This window comes from Callorhinus ursinus, unplaced genomic scaffold (genome assembly GCF_003265705.2).
Source record: "Callorhinus ursinus isolate GAN/ISIS: 27379988/994484 unplaced genomic scaffold, GSC_fseal_2.0 scaffold15, whole genome shotgun sequence".
In the NCBI taxonomy this organism is placed as follows: Eukaryota; Metazoa; Chordata; class Mammalia; order Carnivora; family Otariidae; genus Callorhinus; species Callorhinus ursinus.
The window spans coordinates 46,264,914-46,286,141 of NW_027397077.1; the positions used below are offsets into that span (position 1 = coordinate 46,264,914).

The 21,228-nt window shown below is 52.2% G+C and overlaps 1 protein-coding gene across 1 annotated transcript; it reads right to left on the bottom strand.

Moving 5' to 3' along the window:
* Window positions 1-168: 168 nt before the first annotated feature.
* MCM2 (minichromosome maintenance complex component 2) lies at window positions 169-20,425 on the bottom strand. The gene is made up of 16 exons (XM_025885490.2): window positions 20,301-20,425; window positions 19,111-19,340; window positions 15,877-16,052; window positions 15,469-15,729; window positions 14,508-14,727; window positions 14,021-14,228; window positions 12,095-12,229; window positions 11,580-11,771; window positions 5,362-5,455; window positions 4,256-4,506; window positions 4,009-4,135; window positions 3,317-3,429; window positions 2,816-3,064; window positions 1,741-1,923; window positions 1,404-1,559; window positions 169-1,022 (listed from the first exon to the last, which is right to left on the bottom strand). The coding sequence occupies exons 1-16, from the start codon at window positions 20,304-20,306 to the stop codon at window positions 912-914; spliced, it is 2,712 nt and encodes a 903-aa protein (XP_025741275.1). The 5' UTR covers window positions 20,307-20,425; the 3' UTR covers window positions 169-911.
* Window positions 20,426-21,228: the final 803 nt, after the last annotated feature.

A 21,228-nucleotide genomic window follows, 5' to 3' on the forward strand; every position in this document is an offset into this window, starting at 1 on the left:
CCTAGGCAAAGCCACAACATTTTTGTTTTTTGCACGCCCACAAACAAGACAGCTCTTACAGACCAATCTACCTCCAACAAACACCAGAAATGGAAGATGGGAAAGGCCTTCAAGGGGAGTGGAGAGCCTGTGTGATGACATGAAGATATAATCCAGGCCAACAGCCACCACTATTTAGATTTTATTAAAAATAAAAACTACAGGAACAAAAATTGAATGTACAACGAGAGAATGGGGAGTGGCTAGTAGGAGAAAACAAAGGAGCACAGGAATGGTGACAGCCAGTCCTGGTTAGGCACAACTGGTACCAGGAATAAGCCTCATTCCCGTCTCTCGACCACAGCAATCCCTGGCCCTGGGGGTGCGGAAGGCACTGGGCCACATGTTGTGTGCTCTTCAGCCCACATTTTCTCCGCTCACAGAAGCCCAGAGAAACCTGCAGGACAGAGCTCAGAAAAACACTACGAATACCTTGAACTTGCTCTTTGGCCAAAGTGGTAGAAGCATCCAGGACCGGAACTCACACCAAGAGGGCAACAAGTTCTCATAACACCCTCATGTGCTCGGTCATCTAAGACGGACTGCGGTACCCTGAACACAAGGGACTCTGGCCCAAGGAACAAAGTGGGGACCAATCTCCTGTAGGCGGTGGGCTGCCGAGCAGGGGAAAGAAGAACACCGGCAAAGTGAGCCCACCCAAGATGGCACGAGGAGCAGAAAGTGGAGGTGAAGAAAGAAACAGCCTCATTCCAAGCCCAGCCTGAGCCCAGGAAATGGTGGGGGGAGCTGGATGGTTCAGCCTCGGGCCCTGCACGCTCTCTCCGAGTCCCTCAGCAGTTGGGTTGTGAGCCTGAGAGTGTGGAGTTGGTCCCACCAGCATCTCAGCGAGCTACTGTGGACGGCCCCAAGCCTCAGAACTGCTGGAGGATCATTTTCCGTTTCAGGTCATGACTGAACCGGTTCATCCTGAAGAGCTCACTGTCATAAAAAGCAGACAGGTTGTGGATGTTGATCTGACGAGCCTGAAAAGAGGAAACGTCAAGTGAGCCACGAAAATGAGCCTCCGCTGGTCTGCAGCAGAGCCTCTGTGCCGGTGCAATGTCTAAGACCCGTTCGTGGTGGTGGTAAACTGAGTCAGGGTCTGGAGTCGGGACACAGGGCTTGAAACCTTAGCTCTGCCAGTTGCCTGTGTCTGTCTCCTGTGTGAGATGGGATGGCAGTAATAGGACTCACCATGGTCAAGTGTAACTGCACAGAACCGGGCTCAGCCCATCATGAACACTTCATACGTGGCTCCCATCTGAGGCCTGCCCGCTTAATGATGGAGCTTGAAGGACTTCTTGCCCCCAAAGATGCCGGACAGCTCCCCAGGAAGCAGCCCGCCCTCCCATCTGGGCCCGTACCTTGTCCACCAAGTCCTTCTCAGGCACTTCGATAGTGTCCTGCTGGGCCCCAAAGCGGTTGCGCTGGTACGTCACCTGTTCTGCCACTAACTGCTTCAAGATGAAGAGCAGCAGCTCATTGTTGTCACGCCGGAATGAAAGGTAGCGGGCAAAAGTCTGCAGAGAACAGCCAAAGTCAAATGATGCCCTTCCTCACCAGGACCCTCAAGGCTACTAGAGGATGACCAGTCCCCGCCACGCTCCCGTCACGACCTGCCTGAGCAGCCAGGCAGGACAAGAGAGCCCGGATCCAGAGCCTCGGGATGCCCACCGTGGCCGCCACACAGCTCTCACACACCTTCCTCATGCTGCGCATGACGCTGAACTTTTGCGTGTCAATGAAGCTCTCCAGCATCACGCGGATGGCCATGCTGACATCATCCTCGATCACGTAGTCCCGCAGGTGGATGCGCGCATGGGCCTCTGCCATGCGGATCATGGACTCGATGTGCCGCACTGTGATGGGGATGCTGCCTGTGGCCTGCAGGAAGGACAGTGTCCGGTCTTGTCAGCACGGCCAGCGGCTCCTATGGCGGCCACACACTCGCGGCCTGCCGCCATCCCGCCGCACCTTCTCTCCCCCAGGCTCACATGGGCAGCCCAGTCCGAGATGTCTGTGGCCAGCTGAACCTGTTTCTGTCATGCGAAAGTGCTGCACACACCTGTGCAACGTAAGTGGGGAAAAAAGCTGTTTGTATAAAAACTAAGTCAAATGCTCTCCAAGAACCTCATAAAGTTGGAAAGTTAAAAAAAAAAATCAAACCAACAAAAAAACCAAAGAAGCTGCTGTCTGGGTTAGGTGGGTGAGACCTACCAATCTGCAAGAATTCTGCAATCCAGGGGTGCCTGGGTAGCTCAGTCGGCTGAGTGGCCGACTTTTGATTTCAGCTCAGGTCGTGATCTCAGGGTCGTGAAATCGAGCCCTGCCGCAGGGAGTCAGCTTGGGGATTCACTCTTTCCCTCTGCCCCTCCCCCCGCTGGCTCAAGCTCTCTATCCCTGAAATAAACAAACAAATCTTAAAAAAAAAAAAAAAAGTTCTGCATTCCAGCCGCATGCAAGCTGCCTTTGTATTTCACTCCACCATGAAAGAACTGATGCTTGTTCAGACCATGTTTGGGTGAGATTCACAAAGTCAGCACAGAAATTAAAACCAGCGGCCAACACTCAAGGGACCTTGGCCCCATACCCAGGTAGACAAATGCACGCATGTTTACGTTCCACCTGAAACAAAATGGCCAAAGTATTTACATATCATTTTTCAAAGGCATTCCAGCTCTAGCGCTTCTTAGATTAACGAACTGCACAACTAAAGAAGCTTCTGCTGAGCTCCCCTCCCTGCACTGCACCCCACAGCTGCACCCTGGGCCCTCACCATGGACTCTTTCCTCAGGTCACTGTACATCTTGGCCACCTTGTCCTGGTCCATCTGGTTGAGCTTCGGGTGGACCCTCTCCTTAGCATAGATGATGTACTTCTTCAGCACTTCCTGTGGCAGGGGCTCCACACCGTATGTATTGGGCATGGCGGGCTCCTGGGTGCCAGTGCTGCCCAGGCCCTCCTCCTTGTTGCTGGGGTGGTGCCTGATGTGGCTGCCAACCACAAAACGGGCCAGCATCTCATCCTAAGACAAGGGGGGAGAGGGCAAGTCACAGGGTGAGTCTCATGACCTGGCTTGGAGTAAGTCGGCTTGCTGGAAGAAGTGAAAGCTGCAGGTGCTGGAAAATGACACTCCCACAACAGTATCATCCGACACCTACTATGTGCCAGGCAGCTGTGGGTGGCTGGGGGTCACCGGTGCACATGACAAGGCCCCAAGCCTCACTCAAGGTCCCCGGAACTTACTGCACGAGCCCCAGGACATGGGGTTGTGTACCTGGACTGGGTCCACCGTGTCCCTCACCACACACAGGACATCGAAGCGGGAAATGATAGGCTCCGTGAGGTCCACATTTTCTGAAAAGGTGAGCGAGGGGTCATAGCGGCCTCCTGTAACACAAAGGCACTTCTCCATCAGGGTTTATGCTCCTTCGATCTGCTCTTCTTCTGAGCACAAAGTTCTTGCCAACCTCAAGTCGCTTCAGGGACGGAAGAGAAAGAAGACTTTGGAAAAGGAAGGATGCTCAGTACCTGCATCTGCCAGGCATTCTTGACAAGACAAGGAAAAGGGCTTTCCTGGAGCACTTGCCTGAAAGAGCCTTTAGACTAAAAGTCTAATCAACTCCCAGCAGGAAAAGCCTAGAATAAGGTGGGTGTAGTGCCTGAGCTCCCTGCCCACATGCTGACTGGATCAACAACCAACTCCGCCCGAACTTAGATAATGCACTAGATTTTTCTTGTCTTCTGAGGAAAATGTCCAAAACTGGTTCTAAGAACATGGCTTAAAAGACCCCAAGTCTTGCTTCCATGCACCCCCAGCAAGAACTGCGGGAGAGAGAAAGGTTTCCTGATGCTCAGTTCCTTCCTCAGACCTCGGGACTGGCCGAGGGACGCTGCAGGCTTCCCCCCCGCAAGGTGAGGCCTCCCTGTGGCAGGCCCCAACCCCCGTGGCTGTCGTGCCCGGTGTACCTATGGGGTTGGCCGCGGCAATGATGGTGCAGCGGGCCTGCAGGGAGGTGACAATGCCAGCCTTGGAGATGGAGATGCTCTGCTGCTCCATGGCCTCGTGGATGCTGGTTCTGTCCTGGTCGTTCATCTGCAGGAGGTTCAAATGTGTGATGCTTGCCCCGACCGCTATCCCGTTAACACCTGTTTCCCCACTCAGGGCTAAGCCAACACAACCCGAAACCTATCGCCATGGGGCCCAAGGACCCACCTTGTCAAATTCATCGATGAGACATACTCCTCGGTCAGCCAGAACCAGGGCTCCTGCCTCTAAGGTCCATTCCCTGCTGACGGGGTGCCGCTGGACATATGCCGTGAGGCCCACGGCTGAAGCCCCCTGGCCAGTGGTGAAGATGGCTCGGCTAGACACTTTCTCAATGTATTTGAGGAACTGAGACTTGGCTGTGCCAGGATCTCCACACAAGAGCACGTTGATGTCGCCTCGCACCTTGTGCTTACCCCCTGAAGGAGGCAGGGATGGAGACGGGGATGAAAGGGAGGGGAGGGGTGCCAAACATAGCCGGGTCATCTCTAATTTCTCATTCTGCTTATGCCAACTGCAAAGCATATTTTCTAGAAAGGGATGCAAGACCCTAGGACTAGCCATCCCACTTCTGAGAACTGAACCCAGAGAAATGGGGGCACAGGGCCGCTACTATAAAGACGCTCTTGGGAAAGGTAAGAAACTAGAAGCAATGCAGATGTTTTCCACTGAGAAGAACAGCTCTGTACGCTGTGCTATAGGGACCTTGATACAGTTTCTTATGGGAATAAATCTGCTCAGTATGCACCAGTGCAAAAAGATGCCCCACACATGCTAATGAGCAGGAAGAGGTAAGTTGAGTATTTTTACGCAACCACTTACACACAGGTACAGGAAATACTGTGTCTATAAACAGAAATACATGCATGCCACAGAATTGTATTATTTTGTAAGTACACGTGTAAGTCTATGTGAATGGCCACGCAATGGTCCACTAGTGCACACACCAACCACACTGATCAGGAGTGACCCACCAGGAGGGGACTGGATTAGAAACCATGGACAGCGGGGACTTCCATCTTTCTGTGACTTCTAACAATTTAAGAAGAGGATGTAATTATCTCTACATATTCATGTATTATTTTTATAGTTAAAACCACCCAAGGCACCATAGCCACAGGCTACGCTCTCCCTACAATGACCATGCCACACATGGTCTGGCCATCTGCTAACATGTACTTTTTCCCCAAGCACCCAACCTTTAAATGCAAAATCCTGCCTTGTCTGGTACCTGCAATGCAGAGGGAAAGGGGGTGGCGCCCACCACCACTCACCTGGGTTTTTGGGCTCCCCTCCAAACAGAGCCAGCGCCAGGCCTCTCTTGATGTCTTCGTGCCCATAGATGGAAGGAGCAATACTGGCAAAGATCTGCAAGGGAGGGAGAGCCAGTGAGAAGGGGCACATCTGCTCTGAGTCTGGGCCAACGCCCCACATACGGTAGGTCCCCCACCAGCTCCAATCTTAGGGAACAGGGATGTCTCCAGCCCCAGAGTGCCCACACCACGGCTGCTGCAATCCCACCAGGCCCCAGCACCAAGCCCTGCCCTCTGACCTTGGGCTGGCCTTAGTTGGCTTTTCCTGAGAATCACAGAACTTTAGAGCTTAACAGAACGCCAGTCGGACCCCCTTTTTGGTCATATTTCAGAAAGGACTACCCAAAGGTCACAGAAAGGAGAAAAGACCCAGGCCCATGAAACAAGTGCCATGTGTGGGAAGAGGGTGGGCTTTGACAATACAGATGTAGGAAGACACCTCCCACGGGCTCTGTGGCTGCCTGAGCCTCAGTCTCCTCAAATGGAAGACAGGTATCACAACCCAATTCAGAGGACTGGGTGGGCCCTAAGTGAGAGGTTTATACAAGTTTATACAAGTGCTTGGCTCCCGGCTATGCTGTGGTAGCCAAATATGATAAATATGGAACATTCAGGAGATGGGCCCACCAGGAAGTCATCATTTCAACTGGTAAGTCACGGAGACATCTATCTGTGTGTGAGAGAGAAGAGGAAAAGAGAGAATCTCAAAATCTGAATGACTTTTAAAGATGAAACCAGAGACAACAAAGAAATGTCTTGCCAGTAGGAAGCAGCTTCCATCTCCTGCGCGCTTTTACTGTTCTTGACCTTTCTGCCATCTGCATGGAGGGACTCCACAGAAGCAGTGCATGCCCCTCCTTCCCCCTTACAGGTTATACCAAGGCGGCTTGTACCGCAGGCCTGGGGGGAAGGGAGCACCAAAGCAGGAAAGTCAGTGCTGAAAATCTGGAGGGCACCCCCCGCCCCGCCACTGGGCTGGATCCAGCTGTCCTGCCTGCCCACCAGCCAGACGGACGAACCGCTCCCTCGGGGCTCCCTTGAAGCATGAAGGTGGGAGATGTCCCGTTCTTAGAGCTGGAGTCAGGGGTCAGCAGCTTATCCTGCGGATGGCCACTCTGCACTGCTGCCAGGGGGCGGCATGACTAGCAGGTCCTTCTGGAAAGAGGATCTGCCAGTACCACTGGTACTGAGCCAGAAATGCCTCCTGCTGTTACTTTATATAATAAGTCAGGAATGGAGGTCAGTTTCCACTTGGACACTTTTGCTGGTTCTTTCCTTGGCCCTAACATTTTCTGTAAAACCCAGCTCAAGGAGACACAGAACTGCATTAACTGGTGCACGGTGGTCCAAGGCTGATGTCTATAGAGGCTGGCCTCTCTAAATACTATTTCCCACTGAAAGAAAATTCTACTCCCCATGGGGATACTTGGAGAAATGGCTGATCCCATGTCTCGGCAGGAAATGTGCAAAAAGAACCTGCCGTGTCTTATATAAGAAAGAAAAAAGCTATCAGAGACCCAGGGTCACACCAATAGGACTCAGGACGATGGGCTTCATGCTTGGCAACTAGAGGGACCCGCTGGGCATCACCCGGATGGCCACTGCAACGCTGAAGCCTCGATGTCATTTAAGTCTGCTCATCTGTGATGACACTCAGTGGTCACCACGGGAGGGGAACTGTTCATTATTTTGAAAACTGGTAAATGAAGGGAAAGGATCAAGCACAATCCGCTTTTTCTACAGGACCTCTACCTAGGCATAGTCCAATAGTTAATAAAGAAAAGTTTTTCTATGCGGAAGCATTCCAGAAGATAAATGAAGAAGGATTTGGAGTTAGAAGACCGTCATTTTGTGACCCCTAATGAATGAGTGGGTTTAGCCAAGGATTGTCAGTGGCTGCTAACATCACAGAAAGACAAGGAGATGCCAGGTGCTGCGGTGGGATAGACCTCTAGCCCATCTCGCCACGGACCCCACCCAAAAAGAAATCAGTCTGGACACTGATTATGTGTGTGCATCATAGTGACAATTCACAGAAAACAGATGGCCCAGGAATACGTTCGACAAAGACCCATCTGCAACACCTAGAGTGTCGAAATCTCAACAGGACAGATGACCCAGATTCTTCCACAAAAAGAGAGGGAGAGGGGACCTGAAGACGGAGACTTAAGAGACAGATCAACCAGTTCCAATGTGCAGGCCTTACTTGGACATCGATTCCAAGAGACTTTTAAAAAAAGAAAAAAAAGTAGGATAATCAGGGAAATGTGGACACCAAGGAAATACTTGCTACCACGGAACCACGAACTCGTTTTTAAAGTGTGGCCCCGGTGCTGTGGTTTGGTGCAGTAGAGAGGGCCTGTTACAGATCCACGGCTGTAGGTCAAACACTGTGTGGGGAACTGGCTGCAGTCATTGAGGGAACTGGGCGCGAGTATAGAGGACACAGGGGTGGCCCGACTCCAGCTGCAGGTGGAGTCCAGGGGAAGGACATACGGGGTTCATTGTACCCACTCCATGTGTATGTCTGCAAGTTTCTGTAATAAGGCTTCAGTATTCAGACCAGGACTTATACGTGGGTGGCCACAGAACTCACCATAACCAAGTACCCCCTGAACACACACGTCCTCCCGAGCTGCAGTAACTTAGGGAGAGGGAACAGAGAGCAGTCCCTGGAGCGCAGACTCAGACCAGACTGTGTGAACAGGGATCCTGGCTCTGCCATTAGCAGCTATGCTGCATGGCAGCTTACTGAACCTGGGCCTCCATTTATTCATCAATAAAATGGGCACCCATGACACCTCCATTATAGGATTGTTACTGTTATTACTATCTGGAAATTACCTACACAGCGTCAAGCAGATGCTTAGGGCTCGATATGCAGGACTCTTCCATTGCACCCTCACCTGTGCTGGGAATGTCAGGAGAGACAATCCGCCATGATGTCTCATCCTCCTGGTCGTCTTGTGGGTGTGCAAGGCTGCCCGTCCCTGACCTCTCTTTACCCAGACTGTTTCTCAGGGCTGTTCCCATAGCAGGCACCCCTGCAAGGATGAGGTAATGTCTCCCTCCAGGACCAAGAGCAGAGGCCCCCTTCTCGCCTGTTATGCACAGCTGCCCAGGCTCAGCTCCCCTCCTGCAAAGCACCTGCTGCATCCAGATGGGCCTCCCTATAGACTACACAGGACAGGGAAGCAACCACACTAAGGCTAACGCTGCCATCGCTGACCCAGCTGGTCTGAGACAGTAATGGGCAGATGTACTGGCTAGGAAGAAAGAAAAATCAGGGCTGCCTGGGTGGCTCAGTTGGTTAAGCGTCTGCCTTCGGCTCAAGTCATGATCCCAGGGTCCTGGGATCGGGCCCCATGTCAGGCTCCTTGCTCAGTGGGAGTCTGCTTCTCCCTCTGCCTCTGCTCCCCCGCCCCCGCTCATGCATACTCTCTCCCTCTGTCTCAAATAAATAAAATCTTAAAAAAAAAAAAGGTAAACTCAAACCCAGACCTGCCAAGGAATGACACACTTGCCATGAAGTATTCCACTTAACCCTCATAATGATTCTGGTTCTCTCAGATCAAAAAAAAAGGAAACAAACCAAGGCTCTGGTCAAACTGTCTGTTCCTAAATGAGAGGCAAGACCTGACCCCAGATTCCTCTGAATCTGAAGCTCATGCTCTTAATTCTCAATACACACTGCCCTATCCCCTGCCCCCCTCACCCCGCTCAGAACAGCCCACCACGAAGTGTGGCCAAGTTCCCACCCACACAGCTACTGTGAGTACGAGACAATGAACAGGAAATGTCTAGAACGTGCCTTAAAGCTAAGCTATTTTTATCCTCCTACGGACCTTTATGCTTTTAACATCCGTTGTCCCGGGCGGCACGCCCATCCAGTTTTTGTACAACTAAATTTTGTACCGACGTGCAAAACAGCTGGCTGCTGAGCATGCAGCACACGAGCACATCCCCGTAATCCTTGTAACAACTCTACCCGTGGGTGCTACGTACCATCAGCTCATCCGTACAGAGGCGAGCAACTCATCTGATCACACCAATGATTAGGCCAAAAGCCAAACCTAAGGAGTCTGGCCCCAAACTGATTCTCCTGTTAGTTCTTTACAACAAAATCTAAGTGTTAGACACAGCACTCATCCCTTGACTACTTCCACCTGTCAGCGGCCACGGCCCACAAAACCAAATGGGCCGAAAGGCAAGCTGAGTTCATCAGGCTGCAGAGGACAGAGCAGGGGGTGGCTGGGACAGACAGCAGGGAGCGTGCCCCAATGGCAAGGGCAACTGCCCCTTAGCTCTCCCATCAGTCATCACTGGAGAGAAACAAAGACCTAGCACTGACAGACGCTTGGACGGCCAAAAACCAGGGCTTCCAGATTTTTATGTGCAATCTCAATTCCTAAAGATGATAACCAATTCAAAAATAAAAGCGAACAAAAAAGAAAAGGAAACACAGAACCACCTACCAACCAACCAACTAAAACCCATCAGCAGGCTGCATGTGGTCCACAGGCCACCAAATTGCAAACCTCTGGCTTAAATAGTTCAAATGAGCCCCATCATGACAAGCCTGTCATCCTTTCAGTTTGTCCCCAAAACCGCCATGTGGTTTCTTTGTCCGAGTTCTTGGTAAAAATATCCACCCTGACAGTGGGCTAAAGGGGTCAGTACAGATCAACACTCCCTCGTATCACCCAGCCCTGCTTCCCTGATGGGACTCAGAAAGGTGTACTAGAGATGTCATCATCTCTAGAAGGATCCCCTCTGGATCCTGGGGATCCTTCTAAAGAACCTCTGTTTAGATGTCACCGTCTCCAACCCTGAGGGAGTCACAGTGTAAGCGTGCAGGTGTAACTGACCTTGAGCAGTCACTACCATGATACTGGGACATGTCTGCCTGGCAAAGTCAGCTATGTGGACAGAGGCAGACAAAACAGCAGCTATCACCGCACCAAAGTGTGGCACAACCCTCCATGTTAGGGCCACTAGGGGCAGTTCGGGAAATCTGGGGCACAAGGCACACACAGGGACTGGCCTGTCCAAAGCCTGAAGTCAAGCAAATCCTGCCTCCCACGCTCTATCTGCTGCCGCTCCTGTCTCCTCAACAGAGCAGAAGAGCAGTGGCTGATAACTGCAGCAGAGGGAAAGAGGGCACTAGCGAACTGTTCTAGAAGCACACTGCTCCTTCGGCAGCTCGGGCACACGTGCACACAGCTGATGCATGCGAGGGCCAAGGTTGCCAGCCCTGGACAGAAACTGGCTCGAATACTAGTGAAAACTCTGAAAACATGTCCATCGTGTTACTACTAATTTTCCTCTGGGAAGAATCATGGGTTGCGTCTTTTTTCCCATGTTACTGATTAAGTGAAAAAATGCTACGTTTTTGTTTTCTTATTATTGGGGATTCTGATAACTATGAGCCCCAGGAAGGGAAGGACGGACTGTGTCGGACTTCCCACCACGATCCTAGAACACGGCCTACAAGGTATTCAAGGACTGGCTATGTTGGCAGAATGAAGTTCTTGTCCTCCCGAGGCTGGGGAGACCCCTGCCTCTCCTGGTGCAACCCCAAATCTTGGTGGCCCAGGTGAAGGTGACGGAAATGAGTGTGTCAGATGTGGCCCTGCCCTCAAGGGAAGGATTCCATTTGCTCAAAAAGCCAAATGGAGCCTGCATTGATTGACCTGAACTGAGAGTCTGGCTCTTAAATCCCTAGCTCCCCAACCTTCAGCAAAAATGTCTACAATTTAAGAAAAAAAAAAAAAAAAAAAAAAAAAAACCAAAACCCTAAAACCCTCTTGGGGTAGCACTCTTCCCAGAGAAACGGGTGTTGGGTCCTCCCCTGGTCTGACACCAGGGGATACCCTCACAAGATGAGTTATTCCTACTGCTCCACCTGTTTCAGCCTTGAGCCTGGGCTCGACTCGATCCACTGACTCCTCATCACAGCCCCATCCTGTCGAGGGATGGGTCTCCGAAGCCAGTATTCCAGCTCCTCCCCCAGAGCGCAGCCCCCCTCCCTCCCCCCAGATCAAGGCAAACTGACTGAGCTGATGCTGGGAAGGGAAAGAATGAAGAAGCAGAACCCAGACCCCAAGACCCGGGAATTAGGACCGTGGTTCTGCGGCCTCCTCTGGAAGCACGACAATCCCACCCGGACTTCCACCTGCCTTCTCCCCGATCTGCTGGTCCTTGGCGAGGCTGGTGATCATCTTCACGTCTTCGTCCGTCAGTTCCCCCACAGCGACCTTGTTGTCCTTCTTGGCTACGTGGTTGGCTAGGATGACGGTGGCGAAGACAGGGAAGCCATTGGCTGTGTTGAGGGAGCCGTCATAGTTGTTGTGGTAGATGCCAGTCAGCTCCTGGGAGAGGGGGCACAACCCAGAGAGCCGGGCCGGGGTTAGACTCAGGGCCGGGGTCTTCCCCCCGCTGCCTCCACTGTCTGATCTCTCCTCCTCAACTCCTCCCTACCAGACAGCGAGATGAGTAACCCGGAAGACCAAAGCAAAACTTCTACCCCCCACATTCCAACCGGCCAGTAAAGGAGGAAAGGCTCTTCCTCCCAGTGACTGAAGAACTGACCTCAGCCTACCCCTCCCGCTGCCAGCAACCCTCTCTGCACTACAGATGCTCATGCTGATGTCCTTAGCAACTCGGCTGCCTGGCCTGCTCCTGGGCCACTTACTATCTCATCTCCTGGCTTACAGCTGTCCACCAGATCAGCAAGGAGGATAGCATCTTTGGAGCGAGGCAGCCGGCCGGCCGCCACTTTGCCGGGACTCTCCTGAATTCGGATGCGCTGGTAGTTCTGATAGATGGTCTGCGTGGGACAAACAGAGGTCACAGGGGCCTGTCTCTGCATGGCCGACTTCACACTCCTCCAAGCACAGACTTATTATGTCACCTGACCCTGGCCACAGCCCCATGAGGAAGGAGAACAGACAGGACTCCTATCTCCACCAGCGGACCAGAAAACGGACAGCTGAAGCAGAGAACGCGACTGCTGTGACCGACACACGGATGGTCCCCACTCCTACCACTACTCCTGTGGATGCTTCCTTACTGCCAGACAGTCAAGTACCTGCTTGCAGCCAAGCCCTGGTGCATATGAACGCCACAGCCATGCTAAGTTCAAACCCTAGCTCCATGGCTTAAGCTGTGTGATCCTGGGCAAGTGATGTCCCCTCTCTACGCCTTCTCTGCAGAATAGGGATGCTAAGGCTCCGAGTGCAACTTCACAGTGAGAGTTAAATCACGTCATATAGGGGCGCCTGGGTGGCTCAGTCAGTTAAGCGTCTGCCTTTGGCTCAGGTCATGATCTCAGGGTCTTGGGAGTGAGCCCTACACAGAGCTCCCAGCTCAGCAGGGAGCTCCCCCTGCCCCACTCATGCAAGCTCTAAGTAAATAAAATCTTAAAAAAAAAAAAATCATGTCATACATCCAAAGCACTCAAATCAATGCCCAACAGTGAGCTCCACTAAGTGTGGGTTCTATGGCCAAAAGTCACATGCCAATGTTGTGCTATGCAATTTAATGTCCATTACTTCACTTATTGTCTAGAAAAGAGACCACATAATAGAGCTGTTAAAAGCAGTTGCTCTGGATCCTGAGTTCTAATCCTTTGGGCCTCTTTCTAGCTGGGTGACTCTGGGGTCAATAATATCACCTGCCTCAAAAAGTGTGATGAAAACTGAATTATACATCACCCATCCACTAGGTACCTTGCAAGTATTCCAGAAACTTCAGCTGTAATTATTACTCGTGCAGAAGCAGAGCCTGAAACCCTGCTCCTATGTAAGAGCCTTCTTTCTCAAGGAGCTTCCGGGAAAGCGGACTCTTAAAGAGGGTGAGCTAAACAGGCAGGGGAAGACTCTGGGCAAAGGCACAGGCTCACCCTCCCCAAGGCAAGGTGCACCTGAGCTTTTGAGCAGGTGTTTTCGGCTGTGGGTTGCCACAAGCAGAAACTCTCAGGCGCTTTCTGGTAAAGGGGTCCCAGCTAGGGTACTTCTCAAAGGTGCAGTGCTGAGAGTTTCGCCGCCAGCATGCACGGCAGCAAGGCAGTAAACGGGGTTTGGGCATCCCCCAAAGGTATTGCGATGACCCCGACTCTACAGATCAAGTCATTCAAATACAAAGGCAAACAGCCCAGAAGCTTTCAGCAGGGCCTCCTGAATCCAGCACAGCAATGTCTAAGCTAGTTATAATCTAGAGGCCCGCCAACGAGAGGCCCACAGCGAGGCAAGTACCAGAAACGCCAAGGGAAAGCCCCATGGGAGTGAGGGATGGGAAAGCAGGTGCCTTACTAAGGAGATAGCTGAACAAGGAGTGAGTCCAGTTTTACCAGACTTTTTTTTTTTTTTAAAGAAAAACCATCAACTTTGACATTTTAAACAAAATGTCCTGGTTTTAAAATATTGGCTTGAATTCTTGAAGAACACCCCACGGGCCAAACTAAACAGGCTGGCCAGATAGATCTGGTTCGCCTCAGGGTGTGGCCAGTGCACAAGTCCATCTTGTTTCCCGAGGCTGCCACGCTCATCCAACTGTCTTAGAGGTGGGGAAGGCCCGGCGTAGACAGGAAGAGCAGCCAACAGCAGGAACAGACTCTCACCTCTTCCATGTTAACTTCAAAGGGGCCAGCCGACTGGCACTCAGGGCAGGAGCCCGGCTTCACCTCCTGGTTCTGGGACTGACAGAAGGGCCCCAGCACGAAGTTACACTTGTTGCAGTTGTACTTGACCATGCTGAGCTGGGGCAGGACGCCCGTGCAGCTGGTCACCACCCCACTGGTGCGGATCAGCTGGTTCAGGTGCAGCTGCCTGCAGGGACGAGAGGGCCTATCAGAGGCCTGCAGGCTGATGACTGACCCATGCCCTCCAGAGATCAGCACTCTAAGTGAGGTGGATCCAGAAAACCTGGATCCCACCAGCTCCACACCATCGCACCTGGTCCAAGCGAGAGTGCCGGGAGGGGAGGGCGCTGCTTGGCCACAGCCAGCCCGCCCAGAAACCCATGGCCCCGTTGGAGCTCCTTTGAACAAAGCTGAGCCACGGGGTGCTGAGGATGCAGGGCCTCAGGCTCGCCTGCCCTTGGCTCACCTCAGCGAGCGTAGCTCCTCTACAAGAGGCAGGTGGGAGATGCGCACGTGGATGTGGCTGGCGATGCGGTCGTACTTCGGGTACATGGCCAGCACGACCTCCAGCGCAGCCTCGTCGAAGATCTGCAGCAGCTCTGCCGGCGCCTCTGGCAGGAAGTAGGCCAGGACGTGCTCCCGGGCCGCCAGGTCCTCATAGTTCACCACCAGGCTCTCGCGGTTCTCTGGAGGCGAGAAGAAAGACTAAGCACAGAGCTCAGCCGGGGACACAGCAGGCAATTTCCCTCTCCCTGTGCAAGGAGGAAGGCCTGCCCCCCACGCCCCCCATCCTTGACTTGGAGCTGGAAACCCCAGCCCTGATTTCTAAACCTGCCCTGCTTTAGCTGTGTGACTCAGCAAGTGACACATCTTAAGCCTCAATTTCCCAATCTAAAAATGCGGACATCACACGATGTATGAAATCACATTAAGTGAAACGATAAGTGCAGGAAGGCTGCAAATTCAAAATGCCTAAAAGGACCAGGAAGGAAACCTGTGAATAAACTGCATCAAATACAAGACAAAAGGGAGTGGTGTGTACAGCAGCGGACCAAGATCCAAGTGCCTCCTTTTAATTCCTGTATACAGGATGTTCTATTTTCTGATTAAAGTAGTAATCCAGACTTCGACATTAAATCTGCCACCTTCTAAGCACGTCAGACACTTTTGTGGTTCAGCTGTCATCCCTGGACAGCCAGTAGAGCGTCCTAGTGCAGACATGCAATGCTTTTTGTATCTGCCCGATGACGGACATCTCGGGCTTCAGGTGCTAGCTCCTGTCCGGCAACGGGCAAGTGGCTCAGTATTCCCTGCACTTCATATTTCTATTAAACATGCTGTTAAAGGCCCAAGTGAATGACCCTCTGAGGAAGAATTCTGCAAGGCAGACTGCGGTGAGAGGCAGCGGGGACACGTGGAAGCCACACCTTTACACATATCGCTGATGCGCTCCTTAAAGACGTTGTGGCCATGGCCATCCACGTGGGTGCGCAGAAAGTTCTTAAAGCGGTGGTGGATCTCCAGGCGTGGGCCTGCCATGCTCACCCACTCACGCACGGAGTGGCCCTTCAGGTCCTCCAGGTTCTCGATGCTCTCGATCATGTCTTCGTCCTCCTCGCCGTCCTCTGTGGCCCGCTCTACCTGGCGGCGTTTCCGGGAGGGGCGCTCCTCATCCTCCTCATCGCTGTCTGGGGGCCAAAAGGGTACCCTCAAATGCAATTTTCCCACCGCCTTCCACCTGCCTTCCCCAGAACTCCTTTTCCAGCCCCCCCCCCCGAAGCTCTGGAAGCTAGGACCAGCCTTGCACCCTTGGAGGTGCAGACATTTGAGCCTACCGTACAGGAGCCCGCGACGCATGCGGCCCAGACCCCGGCCGGCCTCTCGGTCACGCTGCCGCATGGCCCGTTCTGCTGCCTCCCTTTGACTGGCTGTCAGCTCCTCGACGTCCTCATCGTCCAGGGCCAGGCCCTCGGCCTCGTAGACATCCAGTTCTGGGATGGCACGATAGTCCCTGAGGGAGCCCCAAAACAGACCCCATTAGTATCAAAAACAAAACAAAAGCGGGCCCAGGAACTGGGCCTACTCCAGCCTGGGCAGGCCAGAGGAGTCTCCAGGCCAGAAATACAAAGGCTCCAAAAGGATCTCCAACAGAGACAAAGTGTGGTCTATGCATACAATGGAATATCATTCAGTCTCCAAAAGGAAGAAAGTCTGACTATGCTACAATGTGGGTGAATCTTGAGGACAATGGCCTCAGTGAACTAAGCCAATCACAAAGGACAAATACTGTAGGATTCAGTTTGGGGAGGTGAAAAAGTTCTGAAGACGGTTGCACAACAAGGAGAGTGTGCTTAATGCCCTTGAACTGGACACTTAAAGATGTTTACGAAGGTAAATTCTGTGTTATGTGTATCTACCATAATAAAAAACAGAGGGAGGGGAACTCCAGACAGCTCTGAGCATCCAAAAAGAAACAGAAATTTGAAGAACCAGAAAACCTTCAGGCAGAAAGGTCCTTCAGACAGCTGGCCCTACCTCCCCAAGAGGGCAGAAATTCTCCCTGCACCTTCCCCTCCCAGACAATGCCACATCAAACCCCTTCAAGTACTGGGAAGGTCTTCTATTGACATCAGCCAAACCAGCTTCTCTGAAATGCCTGTCCACTGGCTCAACCCTCTCAGCTACTCCAACACCTCCAAGGACTTGTTTTCCACGATGTCACCTGTCAGGTATCTGAAAGGGAATGCTGTGTGGACAAAGAACCCACTGAGAGCAAGGACGGCTTTCCTCCCTGCAATTCTGGGAGGCAGACATCATTACTCCATCTGAAAGATGAGGAAACAGGGTTTTGGGGATGATAGGGCTTTTGCCAAGAGCCACTCAGCAGAGCCGGGTGTCAAAACACAGTCCAACCACAACCTGCAGGCTTGTTCTCTGATACCACACTACCTCCCCAAGATGATCCTCTGGAATTCTCCCTTTTTTCAGAGTAAATGGTGATTGGGGGTGACCTGCTACCTTTTTTTTCTTTTTTTTGAATAAACTCCTAAGTAATCCCATGTTGCTGATGCCAGAAACCGATCCCAGAGGAGCCAGGTAGATGTGTGGGCTGATCCATTTCTGAATTCTTAAATGTTCTCAGTAAAAAGATATTTGTCTGACTCGTTGAGAAAATTTTAAGTCACATGAGATGTCCTCTGTCCTCAGTGAAATTCTAATTGGTCCATAAAAAATTAATAAATTAGGTTTTATCAAAATTAACAACTTCTGTACCTCAAAAGACACCATTAAAAAGGGGGGGGCGCCTGGGTGGCTCAGTTGGTTAAGCATCTGCCTTCGGCTTAGGTCATGATCCCAGGGTCCTAGGGGATCGAGCCCCGTGTTGGGCTCCTTGATCGGCGGGGAGTCTGCTTCTCCCTCTGCCTGTGCTGCTCCCCCACCTTGTGCTCTCTCTCTCGCTTGCTTTCTCTAATAAAATCTTAAAAAAAAATAAAATTTTAAAAAAGTGAGACTGAGAAGAAAATATTTGCAAATCAGTTATCTGATAAGAGACCTGTACCCAGAATAAATTTTAAAACCTCTTACAACTCTATAAAAAAAAAAAAATCAAGCAATCCAATCATAAAATGGGCAAAAGATTTGAATAGACATTTCTCCAAAGATATACAAATAGCCTGTAAGCACATAAAAAGATGTTCCACATCATTAACCACCAGAGAAATACAAATCAAAACCCCCATGAGACATCGCCTCACACCCACTGGGATGGCTATCACCGAAAACCAGAAAATAACAGGTGTCTGCAAGAACCACAGGGAACTAGAACCCTCATACACCACTCGTGGGAATGTAAAGTGGTAGAGCTCTTTTGGAAAAAGGTCTAGCAGTTCCTCAGAAGATGAAGCACAGAGTTAACATATGAGCCAGCGATGCCATCCCTAGATATATGCCGCAGAGAATTCAAAGCGTATGTTCACGTAAAAACTTCAGAGCTGGCTGATTTGTCCAAAGGCTCCCAATTCCTTCCATAGTGTGGCACATATGGCACATCCGCTCTCATCATCTGGGGTGATGGTACTTAAAGTAAAGATCCGAAAGGTCCAGGGAGCCCTTCCAAGTCCCTCCGGTGGCTCACCCCATGGATTGTGGGATGGCCTGGACACCATGTTTGGAACTCCTGAGTCAGGGTAAAAGAAGGCCCCAAAGGAGAGTCTTCATAAGGCTCTGGACATTTCAAATAATTCTACTACTAGTGTATCTACCAAATCCTGGTTGTAAATACGGGGTAGAGCAGCAGGAGAAATCGAACCCTGCTCCCTTGCAGAGCCTACTCCATTACCTTACCATTAAGTCTCATAACCTTTGGGCGCCTGGGTGGCTCAGTCGTTAAGCGTCTGCCTTCGGCTCAGGTCATGATCCCAGGGTCGTGGGATCGAGTCCCACATCGGGCTCCCTGCTCAGCGGGAAGCCTGCTTCTCCCTCTCCCACTCCCCCTGCTTGTGTTCCTGCTCTCGCTGTCTCTCTCTGTCAAATAAATAAATAAAATCTTAAAAAAAAAAAAGTCTGATAACCTTTAATACATGTTTCTATTTTTATTAATAAGTGTGAAACTATCTAACTCAGGGCCAGGTACAGATCAGGTGTAATAAATATTCGCTGAATTGCAACGAAATCTTGATTAATCAGGTGCCCCCTCCGCCCACCCACCCCGGTTTCTTTGAAGTTGCAGAAAAACACTCAGCTGCCTGCTTCCTATTCTTCCAAGTCATCCTTGGCATCCCTGATGTGGTCCACCACAGGAGAGACTCCTTGCATCCCCTGAGGTGCGCATCTTACAGAGTTGAGGCTTACCCAGGCCTTAGGGCCCAGTCTATGATACAGCAAGTTACTCGGGCCTATGTTGTGGTTCCTTGGACTTGTCTGTCTCTCCCTAGATCCTGCATCAAGGTGCACTCACAGGCAAGGATACTGACTTCTCTGCTTCCCCTGTACCCAAAGCAAGGTCACTGGGTACACAATGGGCTCTCTGCAAAACTATCTGCTGAGTACCCCGCTTTGAATGAAAATACCTCTCCATGCCATCTCCGATAAGCTCCTCTCCATCTTCTTCCTCTTCATCCAGGGGTCCCTCTGTGCCTAGAAGCCCCTCAGACTCATCCTCAAAGGGGGGAAGATCACGGCCAGGGCTGGAGGTCAGGGCATCTGTGCGACGGGAGCTTCGCCCAGGGCTGGAGGTGAGAGGATCACTTCGCAGCCGCCGGGCTGGGCTGGATGCCACAGTGAAGGACTCAGATGATTCCTGCAGGAGGACCGAGGTGAGGGTTGACTTAGCATCCTATAAGGTGGCCCTCTCCACCTGTGACCCTGTTCCCCCCCACTCCACTCCAAACCCCTCCAGCCTCAAGACTTTGCATCTCATGTTCCCTCTGCCTGGAATGCTCTCCTGTGAGCTCTGTGAGCTAATGGCTTCTCAACACACAGCAACGAGCTCAAATATCACATCCTCAAATACTCCAGGCACTGATATTTCCCTGTGTTTTCTCCATGACAAGTCACTAAGGATACCTCATTTGTTTATGTACCTGTTTCTCTACTCTTCCCACACTCCTCTCCTGTGTGCATGGCTTCCCACCCACAATACACAAGACATTGAGGCAGGAGACAGAACATGAGAGTGACCAAAACGTAAGAGATCTGGAATTCACAGATTGGTGGAGAGGACAGACAATAAATAAGACAAAGAGACAAAAAACACTACAATAATATGTGCATGAAAATGCGGGGCCTTATCTGTCTTGTGTACTCCCAGCGCCAGGCATAGAGAGGGCGCCCCACAAGCAGGTGCGGAGTAAGTAAATGAGGGTGGTCGGGTAGGCCATAAAGCTCGGGTTGGGGAATTCGAGTTCCCAGCCCGGTGCGGGAGAGGAGGCATCCCCAAGGGGACTGGAGCGGCGTGGGGCCCGCTGGCTTTGCAGACCCCGCAAGGGAGGAGTAAAGGGGAGAAATCAGCTCCAAACCAGAGCCCAGAGACCCAACCCCATCTGGAGGCCCGATCCGGCCGCGGCGGAGCGGGGCGAGGGCCTTGAGGACTCGAAGTGCGCAGCCCCTCGCCCTAGGTCCCGGCGCGCGCCCGCACCGCCCGCACGGCGGGCCCACGCCGACATGGGGGCTCGCCGGGTCCACCCGTCGGCCCCCCACGCCCGCGCCTCCCCCGCGCACGGCAGACGCGCAGGCCGCCGGGGAACACCCGCTCGCTCACCGCCATCGCAGCGCCACGCTCCCCGCCGCCACTCCAGCAACAACTAGTTTTCGCGCGAAAGCCGGCTCACGTGACCCTCCCGAGCCCGGGAAGCGTCTGAAGGAACATGGCGTCCTGACGTCGGCCTCATCTGCGTGCCGGGGGGGCGGGCCAAAGAAGGAGGCCCCGCCCACTCCTCCAAGGCGCCCCGCCTGCCGGCCTGGAGAGCAATCGGGCTCAGCGCGGCTTTGACCTCCAGGCAAAGGGGTGGAGCTGGAGTTGCGGGTGGGGGCAGTGGGGACTAGCCCCACCTGCCGCTTGCGTGACCTCGCTCGCCCTGTGGCTATTTTACAGATGAGGCAACTGAGGCCTGTTTTCTGAGGTCTCGTGAGCAGAAGGTCTCTTTCAACTACTCCAAAAGCTCCCAGGTTGAATACTTAAGAGCACCCACACAGCTCCAGGATTGTAGAAGGCCACAATTTGATATTTTAGTAGGAGTTATTTTCACCGAGGAAAGCAAAGGTGCAGAGGCGTTCTAGATAGAAAGAATGTCATTTGTAAAGATGTAGAGGGCATGGCACAGCGGGGATCTCTAAGCAATTCTGTAGTTTTGGTTAAACAGCTTGTGATGCCCAGGAAGGGGGAATCCCTCCGGCTGGTCCTGGGTAGTGGTAGATTGCATCAAGCTGGAGGCTGTTGCTGCTGTTCTTTCTCCAATTACACAAGCACCTCAGGCTAGGGCAGGTCCCTTGGTGAGCAGGGCAGAACTGGAGGTCAGTCAGCCCTCAGTAGTTTTGTGCAGCGAACAAGCATCTCTGGATGGAAGCCCGTGTAGGTGCAGGAGGGATCGTGAGGACTGGAAATCTCCAAGAGACATTTAGGAGGTAGAATCTGTTCGTGTTGGGTATTGAGGACAGCAAAAGGGAGGCATCCAGGAAGACACCGGGAT

Coding starts and splice junctions, on each gene's coding strand:
- MCM2 (XM_025885490.2), bottom strand. Junction 12,230..14,020: donor TTGAAGTTAACATGGAAGAG/GTGAGAGTCTGT, acceptor TGTCCCACGCAG/ACCATCTATCAGAACTACCA. Junction 4,136..4,255: donor TCATCGATGAATTTGACAAG/GTGGGTCCTTGG, acceptor AACCTCCTGCAG/ATGAACGACCAGGACAGAAC.